This window comes from Bombyx mori, chromosome 1, assembly GCF_030269925.1.
Source record: "Bombyx mori chromosome 1, ASM3026992v2".
Lineage (NCBI taxonomy): Eukaryota > Metazoa > Arthropoda > Insecta > Lepidoptera > Bombycidae > Bombyx > Bombyx mori.
Genome location: NC_085107.1, coordinates 19,331,950 through 19,357,563, shown reverse-complemented (window position 1 = coordinate 19,357,563; position 25,614 = coordinate 19,331,950). Strand labels below are relative to the sequence as shown.

The window sequence follows — 25,614 nt, the reverse complement described above, 5'->3', positions numbered from 1 at the left end:
CGGTGATACCTACCCGAGCGGACTCAATAAATGAGATACAACTTTTTTTTCTTTCCTATAAATTGTAATAAAAAAAGTGTACTGTATATATTCCGGGTCAAGCATATAACAGATTTAATGTATACAAAAGTTCTCAAGTTTTTTTTCCCTTACATGCAGACGAGCACACGACCCACCGGATGGTGAGTGGTTACCGTCGCCCTTGGCCTTCAGCAATGCCGGGGGCAGAGCTAAGCCGCTGCCTATCGCTTAATACTCTCCACAAGCCTCGTTTGAAGAAGGACATGTCATAGCGCTCGGGAAACACCGGGGAGGGGAGCTCATTCCATAGCCGGACGGTACGTGGCAAAAAAGACCTCTGGGAACGCATGGGTATCTAAGGCTCGTTCACAGTATTATAAAACTATAAATTTTAGGCACCGCGGCTTTGTATTCAACTCCATCGAAGTTATTCTTTCTATTGTTTCATAAGCGTTTTCAGTTGTACACGAGGTATTTAAGAATGCAGACATTAACCTTTGTACGAGATATGTTCAATTTTCAACCGACACGTGGACAAACACCGCATCATCGGTCGATAATCCGGAGCGATTCTTCTAATATGTAAAATGAGTATCGACGTCATAGAAGAGGTCACAGTCTCAAGTGTACGTGATGACGGCTGTTGAGACGAATTATTATATTAGTGCTTCAAGTGAGTGCCGATGCGAGCGCCAATTTTCGCCTTACCACCAATCATGGTTTACTGACTTTTTCGAGATTCCCTTTAGTTAATTGATGTTTTATTTATATTTTCCCTTCGCCGTGGAAGTCGTTAGTAAGCAGTCACATCACTGGATACAAGAACAGTGGGCGCGTATTTGCATAAGTCAGCTCTCAGTTTCTTGTCTGTTATGTGCAATAGCTCCGTTCACTTATGTGTGCTTAGTGCGAGTTTTTTAAAGTTCTCGATAGCGCAAAAGTTAACTAAAATTTGTGTGAGGTCAGAACGTTTACCTACGTTTGCCGCTAGGGGCGCTGTTCCAACTGCATACAAATTTGACTTAACTTTTACGCTATCGAGAACGTTCAAAAGCTAGCACTGAGTACACTGAACTATAGCCCACCTAATGTTCCTTAAAGGTAATCATAAAAAGCTTAACGAGTTTAATTTCTATAAGACTGTTTTTGAAGTTATACTTCTTTAGGCGCGTTATGAAAAATTGATGGGAGTGAAATTTTACGATGCGCGCGCACCGTGACTCAAAATTAACAGAATGAAGTCTGAATATAGCCGCAGGTGAACTTTCCGAACCGTACCGAGAATTACCGAATTTATACGTTGTCAAGAAAAGGGATGTCCAATATGCGTGTTTGAGGATGTTGTTAAAATCGTTTCTTTTTCAAATTGATTAAAATTTAAATAAAAAAAAATAAAAAAATTAATAAAAGTAAAGTATAACCTCTTATGTACATAAGTACACGCACCCTTTTTGTTACCTAGATTTAGTGTCAAGTTTAATTACATTTTTTTGTTTAATGTAATCACTATCTTTATTACTATTGTAAACACGTAACAGAAGTGTGTCTGCACTGATTTTCTTTTACATTCATGTTTGTCTATTTACTTTTTTTCTTTTGTTTGTATGATTATTCGTTCGTCACGATAAAACAAACCGAGTAACAAATACAATAGCTTCAATTAAAGAGTATATTTAATCCTTTTTTTTTTTGAATGCATATATAAAAATGGTACGCTTATAGATTAGATTTACTTCAAGCTACTACATGCATCATCATCCGTATGTTTAGCAATGTCATTATCAATTGCAAGATCGTTTATTAAAATTAAACTAAATTGTAAAGACCAGCAATCCTGAGCACTTGTGAATAAACTTTACTATTTAATAACAATGCGTTCCGAATTATTGAAAACAAATTTGTTTATGAGTCGAGAAAATACCGCTCCGCTCTGAGCACGAGAAATATGAATTCATCAAATGTAAATTATTAATAGCTCACAACGTTAAAATAAGAATTTAAAAGTACGACCAAACACAAGACGTATGTACGTGGAAAATAAAATGTTTTTTTTTTTCTCTCTTTGAAGTGCGTGTATCATAACGTTTGTTTATTTCACGGGAAGTGCGTTCGTAATGAAACATAAGATCAAGGCTAGGCATTACTAAGTATGAATTTTATTATAGTTCGACTAATAGCCGTTCGGATTATGCTGTGAATCAAAGCGCATTCTGAGTAATTTAAAAAAAAGATATAAACGGAATATACCTGTTGTTAAATAAGATGGCGATCTGAATGTGTTTGATGTCTCCGTTGAAACTTAATATATAGGAAAAAAATTATGTTTTAGGTCTTAGAAATCGTATAAAAGTTAAAAAAATATTGTTTTAATAACTTTAGTTACTTACAAAGACCCACCTAATGAAACTTGGATATGATCTGTAGTCACAGCATAGATAATTGAATAATTTGATCTACATTCGCAGTAATTTAGTTAGGTAATTAGGCATGCGTAATGGCAATGCGTAGTTGTGTATTGTGGCAATGTAATACTGTTTCACGGCTATTTTTACGCTTCTCAGGATTTCTTAGTCAAATAATGAAAATAACTGAATGGCGCTAAAAAATTTTTATACTATCTGAAGCGTGTTGCTTTCCAAGAAATACTTATTTTTTAGTGGCAGTTTATCTAAATGACAATTGTTTTCAGCGACTTATCTGTTTGTTGTTACGTACATAATACCTTCGGGTATAACATTTTTTAGATATTTTTTGTTATGTTTATAATCAAGAAGATAATTTTTTTTATACTGCCATCATGGGAATACTGGACGTCAGATATATTACAACGTTCATGCCGCCATTCAGTGTGAAACGTGAGACCGAAATTTCTGGAATATGCCTAGCATTAATGGCCACTTTTCAGAATTGTATCTCGGTGATCGATAGCTCTAATGAAAAAGAAATGAAGATGTTAGTAAATCTTTTCGATTCAACCACCCTAAAAAAATGTAACTCTGCATAGAGTTGTAGATTATGAAGGATGTAGAGGTGTAGACTAGCGGTGGGTTGTAGCGGCATTTTCGGTTAGCGAAACGAAACTAGCTATCGAATGTCAATAGCGGCTTTTGAAACGCGCTATTTCATTAGCGAGCAATAGCGGGTTTTGTTTAGCAGTAAACTAATGTGCGCACGAATGAGCTAGCGTCGCGATTAATATTTCAGTAATTACGACTTTATTTGTAATTTATCTTTAAGGATAATCTATATTAAACAACTATACACTTTATATTTTTAACTATTCAATTTGGCAATTAAACTTAAAACTTAGCGCCGAGTCTTTAATACATTTTGTCGCTAAGCACGCGATTCGTGAATAACTGGTTCAAGGCCACAAAATTCGACTTCAACTTGCACTCATAATTTAATTTTATAAATATTATTTTAAGGGCTTTAAGGGCTACAGTCAAAGGTCAAATGCATCTCAGTCGTGTGCGTGAAAGAGACAAAATGATGATTGTCTATTTCGATCGAACCGATGTTTGCGCTGTGTGTCGCGATAGCTGCCGACCGAGCGGTACGAAGTAAAACGAATATTGCCGAACGTTGTGTGATTTGTGTTCGTGATCGGTGACGTGATTGAGTAGTAGATGTTAGCAGGTTATTGTAGTACGGCGAAACTAGCTAACCGCTATTTTGTCTATAGATAGTTTCAATAACCATTTACGTTGCGCAACGACCATGCCTAGTGTAGACATTTGAATGATCGGTAACCGGAACTGCCTTTGCAAAAATCACTTGATTTTTTTCCCTTTGATGGTACTAATACACCTAAAAATAGCTCTTTCGCGTAAAATTACGAAAATCTTCTTTTAATAACAGTCGCATACGATAACAAAATAAACCATTTAATTTAGATTTTTTGTTATTATCTTATTATTGTCTATTTTGCTTCAAATGCACGCCAACAATGATAACACTAAAATTTTAATATAATTATCATTATCAAGATCATTTAATACTTAACTTAAAGAAAACGCAATTTTTTAAATAAGAACATTTAATATACAATCCATTGATCGAAATGAAACCCTACTCAGTGTGACACTTCAAGAATCAAATTTATACAAAGTACTTAAATGTACTTCAATTGAAAAAATATATATTCTTATATTTTATTTGTCAAGTCTTTTTCTGTATTTAATAATAATTTAATAAATCCGAAATATAAATATGACAAATTTTAACAAACATTTACCAGTACACTTTAGGGTTTCAATTTCAAAAAGTACTTAAAGAGGACGCCCGGTTGACCTAAATATTGCTGGAGTGATCCAGTTGAGGTGGATTGCGCGAGTCCGCGTCAGTCGCTCGATTTAAATCAAAATAGCTAAAGATTTACCATTTCGCCGTCGAAAATAATAGGTGCCTAGAGAATTACTGCGTTAAAATACGCGAATAATTAAGTACGTTTTTTTAAAATGCTTAGATGGGTGTACGAGCTCACAGCCCACCTGGTGTTAAATGGTTACTGGAGCCCATCGAACTCTATAACGTAAATGCGCCACACCCACTTTGAGATATAAGTTCTAAGGTCTCACTCTCAAGTATAGTTAACAACGGCTGCCCCACTCTTCAAACCGAAATGCATTAATGCGTCACAGCTGAAATAGGCTGGGTAGTGGTACCTACCCGCGCGGACTCACAAAAGGTCCTACCACCAGTAAGATACTATATATTTTAATTAAAATTCGCCCATACAGTACGCGAAGCACAATTACATTCGCCATGCGCATAAAACTCAAAATGTTTCATTAGACAGGTGCGTAGGCTTCCGTGCGCTGATGGGGAGCAAGCAAGTGAGTGAGTGACAAGTCAAGTACAACGTGCGTTACAGTAATGACCTAAAATATGTTTTATTATTCATTATGTAAGAGCGCGTACATAGCGCGAACATCAGCTGACTGGAGGATAAGGATAAGGTCTCGTGTACGTGTACCGGTACGTGGTCTCCGAAGATAATGAGACCACGTACTGGCAAGCGCAGTGTAGGACGTCCACCTACTGGATGGACCGAAGACTTAGTGAAAATCGCTGGGTCACGTTGGATGCAGGTGGCAACGGACCGGCCGCATTGGACAGGCTGAGATGATGATGATGATAATGATGATCTGAGAGAGTCGAACGAATCAACTAGTGAAACAAATAGACAACACAATGTGCAGAAGCTTAAAGCACAAATTTGAACTTTCATTTCCATTTAATTCACAGATCTTGCTTACACTATTATGGGTAGTGATGATTTCTTCCTTTCAGAAATAAGCAGGACATTGAAGGAAGTGCCACTAATCATCACATACGTCATCAAAGTAATTAGCAAAGAAAAAATAATACTGCTGCATAAGAATGATGGGATGTTAACAGTGGCTTGAGAGAGCGAGAAAGCATATTATTTATGAAATGGTCAGACAAATGCGGTATGGCGTACTGTGAATATTGTCATTTTTGTTTTAATTTCCTAATAGGAAAACAGACAACAACGAGGCATTATTAATATATGTCTATACGAAAATAATGGACACGACAATGGTTGTAAACTGCCTTGTTGCTATTTACCTTTAAGCGCCGTTGAGAATGACAGGTTACAAAGTATCACATTCGAAGCCAGGACTCTTTCTACCTCTCAATTATCCTGGCCACGACCGAAATAATGATAAAGTGACAGCAACCTTCGTTGGCTTACAATTGTTTTTCGTGTTACAAACAATTAATACTATATAATTGGACAAGAAATCTCATGACGAACCGCGTGTAATGAAGCGAGATCGCATAGTTCAATCGAGATGGAGTTATGTAACCGATGTCATCAGATGTCGGGTTGTGGTTACGTGTGGCTGCGTAACGCTTGTTCCATTGAACCACCGCTAATGCTTGTTTGAATTTACTTTACTTTTTTCTAATATGAAAGATTACATTTCGACCGTTGCGTGTCATTTACTCAAGCAATAGAAAAACGAATAAATAATAGCAAAAAGGAGAAGAATATTTTTAGACAACTTCGATATATGAGGTTAAAAAAATTGAAGCTAGTATTTTATTGTTACTAATTACATTGATTCAGTCGTAAGACGTGTATAAAAGTCGGCTTCATCTATACCACAAAATATTTGGAAACCTTTCTCAAAATTTGCAAAATTATGTGATAATAACAATGTCAGTTTATCAGCAAGCAGCCTTCCAATACGCATTGAAACACTAGAAGCTACGCACACATAATTATGATGGGATCGTTTTGTAGCGATGGCGTTGAGCTACGATCGCTGGTCAATAATTATTACATTCATTTCGATTCTCTGAAATTTTCCAAGGAAGTTTCTAGAAGATTATTTTGTTATTATCTTGATATCGAGGGCGGAATGTTTTAAGTGTTCCACTACAGATAGCGAAACGATTTAACACAAAAGGAATGTGTACAAACATTGACGTATTGCAGGCCCAAGGTCTATGAACCTCTTTAATTGAAGTTACGTAATCATTTGGAATAGGTTTGTATTTAAAAAATATTCTTTTCTTAATTAAAAAGCCACGAAATTAGTACGAAAACTATTATGTTTTAGAATACTTTAAAAATATTCCAAGTACAACTTTTATGTTATTCTTAATTTTTTTAAATCTCATTGCGAACCTGTTATCTAATATCTAGCGTTATCGAACCATGGCAGAAAAATTGATTACAATTTTGACTGTATTTATGGATCACTACTGGACTGAGTTACGTGAAGTTAATCTAAGCACCCTAATAACTGATTATTACTAAAATTCTGAAGTTGATTTTGTTCGCAAAATACCTATAAAAGATTCTTTAACATTTTATGGCCGGGTAGACCACGATTATACAAAATAAATGTTAAGAATTATGATAAAGGCTTCCTATCCAAGATTTAGGCTCATCGCGATGCTAACGATATAAAGTACTTTATTTGCCAATGACAGCCAACTTACGAGCATAATGTAAATATTAATTTTGTACAAGAGCAACGTCTTAAACTGTGTTTTTAAGTTTATGGTACATGTCTGGTCGTCACGAGTCGTGCTCAAGCTATGTCACAAATGAATTTGTCGTAGTCACAGAAGATTATAAATGATTCGAAATATCTGAAACTGTAAATAAGTTTAAGTATGTTTTATTGAGCGAGATTAAAAACGCGTAAATGTTTGCACAGAATCAGTATATTTCAATTCGCCTCAGTCGAAGCACTGTAAGTAGTGGGCAAGACGTGCTACGCCAGGAATATCACGAAGTAAAAATGTATTATTTGATCAATCTGTTTTCCTGGCAAGTAGTATTCTCCCCATCATTAATGGGAGATCTCCCCAACCGCCGGAAAACCTTCTAGACAACTGACGTGAACGGATATAATCGTTTGTTCCATTTTTAGCTACGCATGATTGCCTGTAAGTGAATCATGTAATTCGCTGTCTGGGGTAGAGGTGGGTTGCCAGTGCTCAAGAATTTCCCTATTTTTGAGTATGTTTTATTAGAAGATCTTTCTTTTACAATATCTATAATATCGTTTAAACATGTTTCAATTAATTATGTATGTTACATGGGGGCGTTGAAAAAATTTGTCTCGTTAATACTATGTGTTGACTTTTTAAATTTCTCTCCGAAACATTAAAACCACTTAAAGCAAATTCCATAGGTATAAGTTACATCAGGTCAAGAAAGACTTTTCTAAGAGTAAAGACTAGCATTTCAAATAATATCAAACAAACATAAGATTAAACAGCTAATCTATTATTTTGTGATATTGACTATTCGCGAGTACCTAAAATTATCTTGCAACATCGACTTAGTCAGTGCTATTGAGCTCTGATTAGCGCCTGCTTCGGCAATGATGCAATGATTCGCTTTTCATTAACACATTTCACATACCGAGAATAAATAGTATTTATGTATATTTTCTAGAATAAAATAACAATTAAGATCCATAGAAACTTTATGGTTTAAATTTTGATTTATTTCGTCAATTTAATAATTTTGTTTTTCAAATACTTTGAGAATAATAACATACTATAATTTTCAATATAAATGTACATACATTTTTTTTATTGCCCGTGTAGGCAGACGAGCATACGGCCCACTTGATTTATGGTAAGTGGTTAGCCTCGCCCATGGACTTCAGCAATGCCAGGGGCAGAGCCAAGCCGCTTCCCACCGTTCCATACATATGTATGTAAATGTGTGTGTGTGTGTAATGTATTCCTATGTCATCCATGATTTAATTTTTATGATTATAAATTTTAATCTTAGTCATGTACCACCAAATGGCTTTCAACTTTGGATACATTATTTATTTTCTTTAAATTTATTTTCGACTTTGACAAACATAAGGAATTGATAATTTTAAAAGAGCAAGCACTAAGTATAATTAAGAAAAAATAAATGTTTTCGTTTAAAGACGCACAGTCGTCTCCGGAAAACATGTACAGAGTATGTACATACATATATACTTTTCCATATTACTTTTTCAATTTAAAAGGAGACATTGAAACTTTGGTATTTATATTTAGCTATCGTTTTTCTTAAACAATGTATCAATTAAGAATGGACCAAGAGATCTTTTTTCGGTTTTTCCTTTACCAAACTGACAATCACGATCGATAGCCTCCGATCAACAATATGAAACGAATAGGTTTTACTTATCAATGGTAAAGTGCAAACTTTGTAAAACTCTACTAAATGCAACAATTACTGTTTGTTGGATGAGTGAATGATCTCTCGTTTTACCTACGTGCTTGGTACGAGTTTTTAACTTTCTCGATAGCGTAAAAGTTAACGTTTGCCTACGTTTGCCGCTAGGGGCGCTGTTCCAACTGCATACAAATTTGAGTTAAATTTTACGCTATCGAGAACGTTAAAAAACTCGCTCTAGGCACACTGATATAAAGTGAACGCCGAAGCCCATACATAACAGAACGCGAAAGTCACCGCCCAACTTAATCACATATGACATCATTTGTGGTCAAAAATGGACACCTCGCTAACAGTACTACACAAAGATTAACCACAAATGACTCCGCGCTTTTGTTTATCTTGTCGTGAAACAGCGAATGAGTTATACGATTTTATTTAGTGATTTTAAATATATTTTATTTTCTTGACTTTGATCCAAGCCGGAAGGTTTCTTGAAAACTTCAATCGAAATCGGCCTAGTAGTTAACATAGAGACATAAACTTTGATACACATACATTTAATTGAATATTTTGAAGTCGTCGTGGCCTAAAGGATAAGACGTCCGGTGCATTCGTGTTGAGCGATGCACCGGTGTTCGAATCTCAGGCGGGTACCAATTTTTCTAATGAAATACGTACTCAAAAAATGTTCACGATTGACTTCCACGGTGAAGGAATAACATCGTGTAATAAAAAACAAACCCGCAAAATTATAATTTGCGTAATTACTGGTGGTAGGACCTCTTGTGAGTTCGCGCGGGTAGGTACCTCGACCCTGCTTATTTCTGCCGTGAAACAGTAATGTGTTTCGGTCTGAAGGGTAGGGCAGCCGTTGTAACTATACTGAGATCTTAGAACTTATATCTCAAGGAGGGCGGCCCATTTACGTCGTAGATGTCTATGGGCTTAACACCAGGTGGGCTGCGAGCTCGTCCACCCATCTAGCAATAAAAAAAAACCTCAATTTTGGCGTATTGCATATTGTAGATCGAAACAGTAATATTGTGTTTGTATGAAAGACGATATTATAAAAAAAAGTGAGCTTATAAACTTGGACGCGAGTCAAATTGTATCTCAGGAAAATACCCTTTTTCCGATTGCTTAGTCACTTCTTTATCAATTTTCCTTGTTCTAAGAGGTATTTCGTAATTGTAACCTATACCCCTTAATATTTCTTTCGATCTATGTACATTTAGTAATGGTTAAGGTAAATTAGTTACTTAAGAGTAATATTTTTATGTTTTGATCTCTTGTTGGCTTAGCGCGATATTATAGTGTATGCGCAATAGATTAACAATAGGTATATTTGTCAGAAGTGATATAACCACTTTCTTTTTGCGCAAATTAAATTAGTTAAAATGGCAATTTTGTTTGCGATTACATGGGCGTCCGGAATTATTGGGCGATTATTATAATAAATGTGTAAACATGTTTGAGATATGTTAACCAGTGACCTGAGATCGATATATAATTTGTAAGTGAGTTGTGTTTTCTGAATCACAATCCGACGATTTCATTTGCTTAAGAAACATTTATTTTTATTAACGTTATTTATTTCTGTTTCGATCTATAATAATAACGTTAATAAATAAAAAATAACGTTAACGTTAATAATAATAAACATTTTCCTTCGTTCGCGTAAGACGGTCAAAGATTAAAAACCTGAGAGTCGTCATCGTTAACAGAACGTAAAAAAAAGACAAGAATACTGTATTTTCGCTTGGAAATCTAATCAATTAAGAATTTTATTGTTACGTCACCATTTTCCTAATGATCATTTTTTCCAGTTACGTTTGTTATGCTATCTCAAAACATATAATGGAGTTATTTGACTATACTTACGTATATATTTTCCATGCTCTTATCATATTAAGTAAATATGTATAATTTTTAAGGTGTTAATGTGCAGACGTTATCTCGTGCCAACTGAACCGACGCGACGTTGAGAGCTACACTTTTCAATTGAAAAAAAATACACAAGTCACATTTTTCTTGTAAGTCGACAATACGAAACAAATGCGACATCAAAACTAAATTGTTGCATAGGTGAATGAGCCTCATCTAGTTAAGTAGTTACCAGAGTCCATGATCCTCACCATGTGAATGCCGGAATCGACCTTGAGAAATGAAGCAAGCTCACTGAGTTTCTCGCCGGATATTCTCAGTGGGTCGCGATTCCGATCCGGTGGTAGATTCTGCGAAGCACTGCTCTTGTTAGAGCTAGTGTTAGCAAATTCTTTCAGATTGACCCCGTGAGCTCACCTACCCGTCCGGACATAGCTGACATAGCCTCTAAGGCTACCAGCGAATAGATAGGAAAAAAAATCATGAAGCAGAAGTCTCAGTTGTAACGGTTGTCCTATGACCAAACCTGAACGCAAGACAACTTCGCTTCCAAAATAAGGAAAGTGACGGTGTCCATGCTGTACCATCCTATCCTCTACCACTAGCAAATTCAGCAAATTATCGCCATTTTAAAAACATGTAATTTGTTACACAATTAGTCACGTAGTTCGTTAGCTTCGCGTGTTTACTAGAAGTGAGGTTAAAGACATCGCTATAACATGTTTTCATTTTCTGAAAATCGCAATAAACATATGACTTCTGTTCATGAGCGTATTAGCAACACGTTAACGGTAAGACCAGCAGTTGGCGTTGAATAGCAAGCTGATGAATGAAATCAGTAAAAGATTCTAAATCGTTACTTCCTCACTAAAAACACGATATGAAGTCTGATATTATTACTTTATCTAAATCAATTGAATTTAAGTGATACTATATTATTGCATTATACTTCTATTAGAAGGACAATATCAATTTTTCCAGCTGTAAGCTTTGAATTGTTACTAATCAATGAGAAAATCATGCTAATGTACATTATGTTTAATTCATGCGACGATAAGTGAACCCCGTCGACCGTGACACAGAACAGTTTAATTGCTAATTCAGTACAACCAAATACACACTTTGTGTCCATGGCCCGAAAAAATAAGATATTCTCATTTTGATCATATGAGTTTCGATAATATCTATATGAATTTCCCAAAGATACTCAATGAGAAACTACAGTAAGCGACGTATCTATAGAGAACAAGAAGATGTTAAGGGCACATTAGATATAGAACTTTTAATTTATTTATTACATATAATTATGTGTAGATGAGCTCACAGCCCACCTGGTTTTAAGTAGTTACCGGAGCCCATAGACATCTATAATGTAAATACCGCCACCCAACTTGAGATATGAGTTCTAAGGTCTCAGTATAGTAACAATGACTGCCTTACTGCTTCCCGGCAGAAATAGGCAGGGTGATGGTACTTTCCCGTGCGAACTCGCAAGAGGTCCTACCACCAGTAACAAGTAACAGTAACCAGCAACAGAGATATAAAAAATTAACCAACAGACAATGATTTTGACGATTGAAAAATAAGTGAATCCATTACTATATACGAAAACGCGGTGCTTAAATTTATTCCGATACTGGAATGTTTTAAACGTAAATTCTAAAACAAATACAATATGTACGGAATTCAACAACCAAACTGTTGGTGTATATGTATATACTATATGTAATATCATTATGTAGTACCATGAAAAACAAATTGGTAGTATTGGCTTGGTAAATAACCAGAAGTGAACAATCGGAATTGGCAACCTGTGTGTGTGTACCGCATTCGTATGTGTTGACATAAAAAAAAATGTTAACTGCTTTAATACTAATATTTAATTTGGGCAGACATGACTCAAAGCTTTAATGTAATGTTTTTCAGTATGATTGTATTTTGTTTTTGTATTGTATTGTTGTAATTTTCATTCGATGTGAATCTTTACTGAACAAGCTACTGTGACTATTCGAACCCATAGACACAGCCCACTGAGATTCTAGTCGGATCTTCTCAGTGGGTCGCATTTCTAATCCGCTGGTAGATTCTACGAAGCACTGCCCTTGCTGGGCCAGTGTTAGCAACACTCTGGTTTGAGCCCCGTGAGCTCACGTACACGTCAAGAAGAAGCTGAAATAGCCTCTTAAGACTATCAGCATAGGTAGGAGAAGAAAAAAAGTTACTTTTACTTTTTATGAGAATGTAATCATATAATTTTTTTAGACAACATACCGTATTCTTGGCTAATATCCAAGTGCAAGATCGAAGCGGTAAGATTTGCGACAGTAAATTATTTACATATTTGAATAGAATAGAGGAAATCCGGCTAGACCGGCTAACAACCAAACGAAAGCGTTCAGGACAATTTCGATATAATCTTGTATGTGTATATACTTGGACCATTTCCTATGTAGGTAATACATATACATATTATTTATTAGCAAGTGAAACAACCGATTAATTCATAAAGAATATGGTTTTACGTTATGAGTTTCCCGCTTGAAAACACTATAATTTTTTTAATTTTAATTTGAAAAGTTTAGAAAACCACACGGTTCATGCCAATAAATACGGTTTCCTGTATATATGAGAGTATGTATTTTGAAAATCTTCGTGATCTTCATAATAAATCAATATTTATAGAACTTATAACGTAAAGTTACTAACATTCTTTATGGATTAATCGATTGTTTGACTTGTTAATAAATCAATTCACAAATCAAAATTGACATTGATAATAGTAAAGTAACGTGCGAGCACAGTTTATTTTCGTCTGACCATGAATGCCGACTCTAACCATTCACTATTTACAAGACGCGATGTCGGGAATTCTGAAAATAATCCGCAATTTGTACGATATCAATTCGCAATAGTTCTAATGTATCAAAAAACGAATCACATAAATACGTACGAAAATCATTTTTTTTTTCTTTTTCTTGTTTAAATTAAACTTACCTTTTTATTTTGGCGGGCGGGAGTCAGCCCCACTTGGGACCCCATCTCGGCTAATATATTCTTCGGCATTTTCACAGTGGTTTATTTATTATTATTATTTATATCACAACCGGAAAATATTAGACGAATTTTTTTTTTTTTAAAACAATATTATCGCGTATCTGAAAATTGCGTTTCGGAGACGCAGTTTGCGCACCGCATGCGCTTGAGTACGAGTGAGCGCGCGCGTTTGACTCTCGCAGTTATAAGTCGCCACGGAGTGACGTCACTACACGTAGTGCAACCTGTGCCTGCTGTCGTCTCACAGCCGCGAATCAATCCGCCGAGACGAGCCTCCGTCTTTTTATCAGTTCTTCAACGATTCAATGACAGCGCTTATCATTTCAATACAAAGTTACTTAGCCATTCAAGGATGTTTTATTGATTTTATAAGTGTAGAACCGTTCCTGTAGTACTAATTAAACGGTGTGTACGTACTTTAGCTCGAGTACTAAGCAAGTTGTATGTAGGTAACCCGGTTTATGTATCTTTAAGTTTTCATAATACTAAAATCTCCTTATAAGATCGGCTTTGATGTCTTGTGGTTGAAGCGTTGGCGATAATGGACGAGATGCTAGTTGTCGCAGTATAGTATGGGAATCCTTTTTCTCAGTACGGACCTATTTACAATCTAGAATGTGTTCACGAACGATTTACTAAGGGTTAATAATGTAAATTTTTTTATCACGAAAAAATGTCATAAACATCATTCCTAATATTAAGATACTACTAGAAAAGGAGCCGAAAAAGAATTTACGTTGTATTTTCTTCGGCTTTCGTGAATCGTAGATTTAATAATAAATAATAATAAAAAAATTAACACCTTATTCTTCGGGCTTTATTACAGATCCAAAGAATTTCAACTTATAAAAATATCTCTTACTTCATGAGCTCTTTTATGATATGTAAAAAATAATCTATGTACCTAGTAGTTAATGTATTAATGTGTAGTAATACTAAGTGATATAACGTTAGTAAAAAAACATAATTAACCGATTGTTTCACGAATGCATGCAGACGGTACTAGTAATGGTGTAGCTCAGTGATTCTCAACCTTTTTTTTGTTGCGGCACATATTTAACGATTTCAAAATTTGGCGGCACACAAAAAAAAAGATAAAAATTATTTACTTACTACAACACACTGCATAAATAGATTATCAAAAAATTTTAATATACGAAATAAACAAAAATATACTATATTTTTTTTATTGTGGATTTAAATATATATTCGTGTTTAAAATATTTTTCTTTTAAAATGTATAATTTAATAATATTAACATTATTATATATTCGCAAAATTTGACGGCACACTTTTGAAATTTGGCGGCACACAAAAGTCCCGCGGAACAGTGGTTGAGAATCACTGGTGTAGCCATTAGTCTGAAATTAATGCACGTATGTGATAATTTTAATGTTTTGTGCTGATTTTTAGCATTTTGGTATCAGATTAATAACAAAAAAAATTAGTAGAAGATGAGAACGAGTCGTTTTATTTGATTTTAAGTTAGATATTTATTGTCCTCTTTATCGCTAAATAATAAATAATTGATAACTAAATAAATAGTTAGTCTAACCTTCAAATAGGAACACATAATTGGATCGCAACACCCGTGCGGGCACATAATGTATTTAGCGAGCATACGAATTATGTTGAATAAATTTATTTTGTGTTTATCCGTAATTTATTTCTTTCGCTTACTGCTTCTTAATAAATCAATACAGTCATACTCGAATTAATCCCATACTTTATAATTTATATATACCACATATGTACAACGCTGTGTAGATATTTGGGGTATGCAATATTAATCTCCTTAATTTAGAAATCGCAATAGATTGTATTTGTTTTTTATTTTTTTTTTATTGCTTAGTTGGATGAACGAGCTCACAGCCCACCTGTTGTTAAGTGGTTACTGGAGCCCATAGACATCTACAACGTAGATGCGCCACCCACCTCGAGATATAAGTTCTAAGGTCTCCAGTTTAGTTACAACGGCTGCCCCACCCTTCAAAACGAAACGCATTACTGCTTCACGGCGGAAATAGGCGGGGTGGTAGTGCCTACCCGCGCGGACTCACAAGAGGTCCAGGGTGGAGGTACCACCCTGCCTATTTCTGCCGTGAAGCAGTAATGCGTTTCGTTTTGAAGGGTGGGGCAGCCGTTGTAACTAAACTGGAGACCTTAGAACTTATATCTCAAGGTGGGTGGCGCATTTACGTTGTAGATGTCTATGGGCTCCGGTAACCACTTAATACCAAATGGGTTGTGAGCTCGTCCACCCAAATAAGCAATAAAAAAAGACATGAGTTCTAAGGTCTCACTTAACTACGGCTACCCCGACCTTCAACCAGAACGCATTACTGCTTCAAGACAGAAACAGGCAGGGTGGTAATAAACCCGTGTGGACTCACAAGAGTTCTACCACCAGTAGTTACGTAAATTATAATTTTGCGATGTTTATATATTTTATAAAAAATATATATATTTCCGTGATATTCACAATCCTTAGTCATTGAATATAACGTGATAATTTTGCTCTTGTCTGTACCAGAGTATTTCTATACTAATATTATAAAGAGGAAAGATTTGTTTGTTTGTTTCGAATAGGCTCCGAAACTACTGGACCGATTTGAAAAATTCTTTTTCCATTAGAAGCCGACATTGACCCTGATGAACATAGGCTACTTATTTTAAAAAAAAATTTATTTTTTATTTTTTGGTTTCATGTGTGTTTTAATGTTTCCGAAGCGAAGCGAGGTCGGGTCGCTAGTCTTAAATATTTTTGCAGAAGCATCGATGCTGTATTTGGGTAGTTGTCAGCTGTGGAGTTGTGGATGGAGAGAGCATGGAGTAGTTCTACCTTCAAAAATCCTATGAAAGGCAGTTATTACCCGAATATTTGGATTGATTGTAGCCATGATACTATTGATAATGGTGCAGTTGTACCAAAAAATATTTTAAAATAATTTCAATTTCTTATATATATATAGTGGGTTTTTTCTTACGATTTATTGTGGTGAAATATGATGTAAGTTGAAAATGAACTTGGAAAGTGGAAAATGGACTTATAACAACGTTACGTCAACATGACGTATTTAAAATATAAAGCGTTTTCCGTATAACTATGATTCGTCAATTAAACCAGGCACTTAATTTCTAGTATTGTTCAGAAATTTATTTACATGCTAGTTTTTCTGTTTTTTATGCGGTTTTGTTACGCAGTTTTACCAACGTCAGCGGCGATGACCTTATGGGAACCCGGGTGAATAGGAGTATCATAGTTACCATCAGTAATTCCTATGTCAGCGCTATTACCGAGCCACTGTTTTTGATTCTTAATTAACTTTAGATTTTCAGATTGTACTGGTCCGTTATTTCTTACATTAGCAAAGTGTTAACCTCGCTTATTCCTTTTTAGTACTCAGTACAATCGGTTTGGAAATCAAATCAGCATAATCAATGAAAAGTTAAATTAATAAGCGTAATTAGTGGCTCTATATATATTGGAGCCCACGTGGTGCTAAGTGGTTATTGGAGCCCATAGACATCTACAACGTAAATGCGCCACCCACCTTGAGATATAAGTTCTAAGGTCTCAGTATAGTTACAACGCTTGCCCCACCCTTCAAACCGAAACGCATTACTGCTTTACGGCAAAAATAGGCAGGGTCAAGGTACCTGTGCGCACTCACAAGAGGTCCTGACACCAATAATTACGCAAATTTTAATTTTTGCGGCTTTGATTTTTATTACACGATGTTCATCGTGGAAGTCTATCGTGAACAATTGTTAAGTACGTATTTCATTAGATAAATTGGTGCCCGCCTGCGGGATGCAAACACCGTTGCATCGCTAAGTAGATACGCACCGGACGTCTTATCCTTTAGGCCACGACGACCTCAAAATTAAATATAGCGCGATCCTAAGTCCGCCATAAACTGAACTTTAGCTTTCAACAAGATAAAAAAAACTCATTCGCACAAGACAGTCAAAAAAATCTTTAGAGAATTTAATGATTCTCGATGCCCTGAGCTCCCCTTTAAATTCGAAATTTCACAGATACGAGATGATTGTAAGTAATTTAAAAAACCTAGACTGAAATTACTGAACTTATAAGACGACAGTAAAGCAGGTCCGAATTTTTCTAACGACCTAGCAATCACGCACATACATTATAATTTGCGTAATTACTATACTATTGAGACATATGCCTTTTTTATGAATGAGAGATTACTGGTGGCCCAGAGGCCTTTCCAGTTTCACCAAGACAGGTGGGCGAGCAAAAGCCCAGCTAGGACATATAACCTCGAGCCCCCAGATTGTCAGCATACACGTCGAGATGTCCATGAGCCCCGGTAACTAATTAATAGGTACCAGGCGGGGCGCGAACTCGTTTCTCTTATTTATTCTATTGCATCTATTAATCCATGACAGTTCCGATTAGGTATAGAAGTAAATTTTATTGGCACCTAATTCCCGTTTCATTCCTCTTGATGGTCATGTGTTGGATATTTGTTATTGGGCACGGAATCTCATAGATCATGCTGTGTATGCCGCTTGGTTTCTTGAGACATCGTGCTGTCTGATGGCTTGGCGGCCCTACAAACTAGAACGCAAGACCTCTTCGTGGCAATAATAAATGAACAAAATAAATAAATAAAATACTTTTGATTTGTAGCTCCTTACATACAATAGCGTTCGTAGATACATGTTAGGTTAATTGAATCGGTAACCTGCCCATGAGGATATGAACCCTGTTATAGTCGCAACACTTGATAAAAACACAATAATATAGGACATCTTAACAGATAGGCTAGGAACAGACAGGCATAAATATCAACCGTATATCAGGACCTGAAAGAAAGCTGAAGTAAGTTGTCATATCAATTCGAATAGGTTTGCATATCCGTATTTACTCATTTGGAAATCGAGTTAACAATTGAACTTAGTAATTTTTCATAAAATAAATTAGCAAATTAAGATTTTAAAATTCCAAAATATATGTGACAAATTAATTGCAACCTTTTATTGTTAAGCTATTGTAACAGTGCGTGCACCGGTAACCATAAAAGTGTTGTTTAATTGCAAAAAGATTTCTCATCGCAACACCTGCTCTACTGTGCCGCATGGGGAACCGCCCAGAATAACTGGAACCAGTCAAATCCGGTGCGAACTGGCTCGCGACCGACACCGCGACCTGCCAATCAGGAAACACGCGGCTCGCTGCCAGCGGGAACATTATTTCCCTCGGAGAAAGACATTTTTTTTGATACAAAAACTACACCAGTAAATTTTTTGTTTGGGAAATGCTTTTTCAATAGAATTTATTTTTGTTTACACTTAGTGTTTCTTAAAATATGGTTTATTAAATCACTCATTTATTACTTTATTCATATCAGACCCGGAAGAACTTCTAAATGCGATGCAGTGGACACCCTGTGAATTGAGCAACACGCATGATTTTTATACATATTTAATTTTGTATAAGTCCGACTAGAAATACCTATATCAACAGCTGCTGGATGTAACTGGGTTTTAATGATTAAATGCTTATTGTGCCGTAAGTACAAACAATATTAATAATATTATTCTTCGTAGCTAAATTACCATATAATAAAATACAGGCATGTGACGACATATAAGGAAAGTTAAATTCATGGACCTACCTACCTACACAGTAGTAAGAGTCACTATTGTAGAATAATTTTGATAAGTAATGATGTGGCAATGCCTTATTTGAGTCTTAACTCGAGTCTCGAGCTGCCTTTATTAACTTGGTGAGTAGACAAGCTTGTAGTGTACCTGATAGAAAGAGATCACCACCGGCCAGCGGCTTGACTGGTGAACTCTGCTACGATGATGGGTGGTTCGATACTAAAAAGGAGACGATTCATTTTCATTAGCTCCCACTGAAATATGTATAATTGTTTTTTTTTTATTGCTTAGATGGATGGACGAACTCACAGCCCACCTGGTGTTATGTGGTTACTGGAGCCCATAGACATCTACAACGTAAATGCGCCCGCCACCCACCTTGAGATATAAGTTCTAAGATATCAGTATAGTTACAACGGCTGCCCTACCCTTCAGACCGAAACGCATTACTGCGTCACGGCAGAAATAGGCAGGGCGGTGGTACCGGTACCTACCCGTGCGGACTCCCAAGAAGTCCTACCACCAGTGTTTACGGAAATTATAATTTTGCGGGTTTGATTTTTATTACACGATGTTATTCCTTCACCGTGGAAGTCAATCGTGAACATTTGTTGAGTACCTACGTATTTCAATAGACAAATTGGTACCCGCCTGCGGGATTCGAACACCGGTGCATCGCTGCATACGCATGCACCGGACGTCTTATCCTTTAGGCCACGACGACTTCATAAGGACCTAAAAAGTATTCACACGCCTAGCAACTCTGAATTGTCCGTGAAATTAGTATCAGCAACGATTCGAATTGCTCGTCGTCGTAATCAGAACCAATAGATAGGTATACAAGAACACCAACCCACAAGTAAGATTAGTACTCTAGTACTCCATATGAGATCTGGCCTATGTATTATAAAGCAAAGTGAGTGGATGTGAAGTACCGACCCGACTGTCCAATGGATCTTTCTTAGAGGTGAATGTGCAAACTTGTGTAATATGGTTGAACTGAACAGGGCTCATCAGTGTACTTAGTGCGAGTTTTTTAACATTCTCGATAGCGTAAAAGTTACTCAAATTCGTGTGGAGTTGGAACGTTTGCCTGCGTTTGCCGCTAGGGGCGCTGTTCCAACTTAGTTAACTTTTGCGCTATCGAGAACGTTAAATAACTCGCACTGAGCCCACTGCCTCCATTAGGAGACTCGTACGAGAGAGTTCTCTACTTCGGTCACAAGTTAAGATCATTTCTCTTCATGAATATTCCGAGAGATATTCTTCGGTATACCAAACCGTCGAAGTATTATAATCTGCACATCATTTATATCATGAATATCATTGTCATTGCTACAGTATTGCCACAGAGAGGATGACGTAGAATAAACCACTGAGCCCTATGCCTAATGGCAGACCTGTATAAGAACATGTATGATTCAAACCAGTTTAACGCATTTATTCACGTTATTTCACAATTTCCAACGCCGATGTACGTTTCATCATATGACCACAAAAAATTTAAGCTGGTCATGAATAGTGCAAGTGACCAAGTTAAGTTTTATTACAAATTAATTTCAATGTCCTACGTCATAAATTATGTTATTAGTATTAGGTGTGTGGCGGAGTTAGCTGTCCAATATTGGGACATCACAATAATAAAGTAATGATCTTGACATGTGGAAGTAAATTGGCATTGACGAGTCAAAAAGAAAGAAGTTTAATATGATGAACAGATAACTTGGATCAGCCATACATCCTCACTCTGTCCTCCCGCGATCACCTGATACTAGAGAAGGCATACACTAGAAAACATAAAAATCTTTTTCAAACGTTTTTACAAAATCAAATAACGGAATTTTTTGTTGTCTCGGACAATGATCGGTGACTCGATACATGACACGACTTCCTTGACGCCTTTGCAATGCTCAATTCAATGTTCACGGCTAATTAGCATAACTTTTATGCTGTATTCGCGAAACACATAACTTATACACGCTTTTAATACCTAATTTGTGTATCTTATGCAGTTTTGATTGTATATTAATAGAAAATAAAAGACTTAAGCTTATAATTTAGTTCCCATAAAGACATTTCGTATCTAATAGATATTATTTTAATAATATTACGATGGTGTCCCCGCTGCTGGTGTGACTACCGCCGACTGTGCAAAACATTTAATTTTGATTGAAGCCGCTCCATTCATTCGAGGCTTATTGATGGCCTGTGATGAAACCAGTAAGTACATCGTACCGAGAGCGCACAAATCATAGAACATTGACATTTATATGCGTTTTTAAACTGTACTTGACGTCTCATTTAATTTTATTATTTGGCTCGTTAAGGATTGGTTCATCATAACACGAATTGTTGTAGAAAGGGACATAGATATTTAGTCCGTGCACTAGTTCGCTGTTAAGCGTGTTTTATTGACTAGAATATTATACTTGAGACATAAGTTTCCATTTCCCACGCAGAGAAACTACAGAGCGTTATCTGTCGTATCCCACGCCGCTGAATAATTATTATCCAAAACCTGACCGTGTTTCAGGAAGTCGATTTAAAGGCGTGGAACTATACCCTACCTTGAGAAATTGAATCTCAAACAAAACGAGAATGTGTACCTATATTTGGTGTTCAATTAAACGCTTTCACGTTGTTATTTGAAATTTTTTTTAAAGATGCGGGTGTTAATCATTTACATCTTCTAATAACTGCATTGAGAGCATTTTTTTGTTTTTTTTTTTTCGGACAGTAGCCTAGCCTTTTACGAAGTGTCTACGTAGTGTACGAAGCGCCTAGGCAAGGGACTAGCGGAATATGAGGGATCGTAAGGTCTGCAGATGACTAGCTCTGAGAGCCTATGCCAACATCGACTTACCTTTCCGTAGACTCTACCATTTCTCAGTAGTAGAGGATCCGGTGATATGAAATGGAGATTTACTCGAGCATAGTTACCTATGAAGTTTTATAGTTTATTTGATAGGAACAAAAAATAATACAATGTTTTCTCTTTCAGTAATTGAGAAAGACCTTACAAATTTTCAATGATGTAAAAATAAAACAATTATTACTTGAAATAGTTAAATGTGTTTGATATTGATAGTTTAGATACCCCAAGTGAATCTGGTCTCAAAGGTATATTGGCTGAAGATTTGCTTGGTGGAATAGCCATCCCGAAGAATATAACAAAAATACTTAATTCCAGCTCATCAGATGTTCGGAATGGGATGTTAAGTGAATCCTGAAAATGCACCCATTCAAAAGACTATTTGGGAGTAACGCAAGTTGTTAGAGAATTTTTAGCAAAGCAAAAAAGTCGCTTTATTGAATTTAGCGTATCAGGCTATATACTTACTCTGGCCGTAAATACTTTTACAATTAAAAATAAACAAAATATTACATTTGAATTTGGAATCTGTCATTTTAATATGATTGCTCATTGAGTTTTCTCATTTTGGAGCCAACAATATTTTGCGATATTAAAATGGAGTGGGGTGAGTAAAGAGAACCGAATCGCTGTGATTGCTTTTCACAAAGTAGGTATGGAGCCAAATGCAATTTTTAAAACTCTCCATACGCTTGGTATTAGTAAAATGTTTGTGTACCGGGCTATTAATAGATGCAATGTTTGTGACAGAAAAAGATCTGGCCGTACACGTAGTGTTCATACGAAAAAGGTGGTCAAAGCAGTAAGGGAAAGAATTCGAAGAAATCCTGTCCGAAAACAAAAGATTTTATCTAAGAAGAGATGAAGATAGCACCTAGAACCATGTTGCGTATTTTAAAAGATGACTTAGGACTTGCAGCCTATAAGAGACGTACTGGTCATTTCTTAACTGATAATTTAAAAGAGAATAGGGTGGTAAAATGGAAACAACTACTGAAGCGGTACGCAAAGGGAGGTCATAGAAAATTTTTGTTTACGGATGAGAAATTTTTTACAGTTGAGCAACATTTTAGCAAACAAAATGACCGTATTTATGCTTAAGGCTCTAAGAAAGCTTCCCAATTAGTCGACAGAGTGCAACGTGGGCACTATCCGACTTCAGTGATGGTTTAGTGGGGTATTAGCTATGAAGGAGTGACTGGGCCATACTTTTGTGAAAAAGGTATCAAAACATCGGCACAAGCGTATCAAGATACCATTCTTGAGAAGGTAGTGAAGCCCCTTAACAACACCATGTTCAATAATCAAGAATGGTCCTTCCAGCAAGACTCGGCGCCAGGTCATAAAGCTCGGTCTACGCAGTCTTGGTTGGAAACGAACGTTTCGGACTTCATCAGAGCTGAAGACTGGCCGTCATCTAGTCCCGATCTTAATCCGCTGGATTATGATTTATGGTCAGTTTTAGAGAGTACGGCTTGCTCTAAACACCATGATAATTTGGAGTCCCTAAAACAATCCGTACGATTGGCAGTGAAAATTTTTCCCATGGAAAGAGTGCGCGCTTCTATTGATAACTGGTCTCAACGTTTAAAGGACTGTATTGCAGCCAATGGAGACCACTTCGAACAAGCTTTTCATACTTTAAATTGTTTTATATTTATGTATTAAACTAACACACTGTAAAAGTAATAAATGTTATTTGCCATAGAATTTTTTTGTTTTCCTTTGTAACAGTATTTATGGTCAGACTAAGTATACAGATATTACACAGAATGTTCAGCTTGAAATCCCAGCTATGGTAGTTTAAAATCTAACAATGATCTTAATATGAATAATCCGAGGGCCAGGAAAAAATAAGATTTTATAATATCGTGTTGTCATAGCTAATAATACTTATGAAATCTCACCAAATTTTATTCATTAATCTAACTTTGAAGCCAAAACGTTGTGCATGCAATAACATGAGCAAGTTGTTCACTCCAGCTGCACACTTTCATCTTTATAATCGAGTTTCGTTATTGTTTCTCCCTTATTTTTCCCCTTCCCTTCCCTTTACATGCCGCGCTCCAGTAAATTCCAAAATATCGTCTTGGGCTCCTACACGGCTAGAACGTATGGAACGGCTACGGGTGGGACAGTCGTTATAAAATAATTATGGGCTTCAATTGATTATTAATGCCTTCTTCTGTCCTCGCGTGATTTATAATTAATTTGTGAATAAATTGTAGAATTTAATAAAAACAAATCAAAGCCTTAATTGGAATTCACGCCGCGGAACCACCTAGCATTAGAAATATGTTTTGTATAATTATGATAGATTGTATCATCTATGTATAAGCTGTCTAGATCAGAATCAGTTAAGGATAATCGTAAAAATTAATATTAATATTAATTAAATACAACCAAACAAACCTTGAAAATAACCCGGTCACCGACCTCGCCGAACCCGTCGCTTGCGACGAAGGGCTCGACGAGTAAATTAACCCATAGACACAGCCCACTGAGTTCCTAGCGTTAACTTACTTTACCATTAGATGTGTGAACGAGCTCATGGCAAACCTGGTGTTAAACGGTTACCGGAGATTTCCCGTCGCGATCTTACCTTCATACGTGAGATAGAATACTATTTTAGTATGCTTAATATATTTAATGTTTTAGTATTTCAAGAGTAGACACAACTCGAAAATCCTGTTCCTGCTAGTTAATTAAAAACAATTATCCCACCGATGAAATTTGAACGAGCGATGTTCACGCGGGATAAATAAGTAGGTTAGCCCTAAACACGTCATTACGCATCCTCCCGATCCATTAACGGTGCTTTTAGGTACCACAAGCACCGGTCACCGTCCACGGATAACCCATCGCTTGCGACGAAGGGCTCGACGAGCGAATGAACCCATAGACACAGCCCACTGAGTTCCTCCTGGATCTTCTCAGTGGGTCACGTTTCCGATCCGGTGGTAGATTCTGCGAAGCACTGTTCTTGCTAGGGCCAGTATTAGCAACACTCCCGGTTTGAGCCCCTTGAGCTCACCTACTAGTTCGGTGAATCTAGAATAGCCGCTCGAGGTTACTAGAATAAGTAGGAAAAAAAAGAATATGACAAATTCGAAACATCACATTTCCGCTCTTCACATTAGAATTGACGTCTGCCCATACATCTCGAATTATAAATAATGTCAAAATTGAATCATAATAATCGTCGGGGAACCTAAGCTCAAAAATATAGGCCAATTAATTTCATGAAATCATCTGTAAAACATTATACTCGTAGATGCTCCAAGAAACGATCGCATTGCCAATTTACAGTGTCATTAATCAGTGTGGCCTGTATCGAAGACGCTCTGATGGAATGGGCCTTCAATTGAATTTGCAATGATTGATCGTCCAACCCTTTATGCAACTAGTAATGTTAATGGTTCCATCCGGCTGTCAACACTGGCCAACGGTAGAGTCAACGCCTTGACGT

General features: G+C 36.3%; 1 protein-coding gene across 1 annotated transcript in view; it reads right to left on the bottom strand.

Annotated features, from left to right (window-relative positions):
* The window catches only part of LOC101744744 (proton-coupled amino acid transporter-like protein CG1139), a 70,406-nt gene extending 56,340 nt beyond the window's left edge, over positions 1 to 14,066 (bottom strand). The window contains exon 1 of the mRNA XM_038019615.2: positions 13,577 to 14,066. Coding sequence (XP_037875543.1) covers positions 13,577 to 13,645 — 69 coding nt within the window. The 5' untranslated portion in view covers positions 13,646 to 14,066. The remainder of the gene's footprint in view (positions 1 to 13,576) is intronic.
* Positions 14,067 to 25,614: the final 11,548 nt, after the last annotated feature.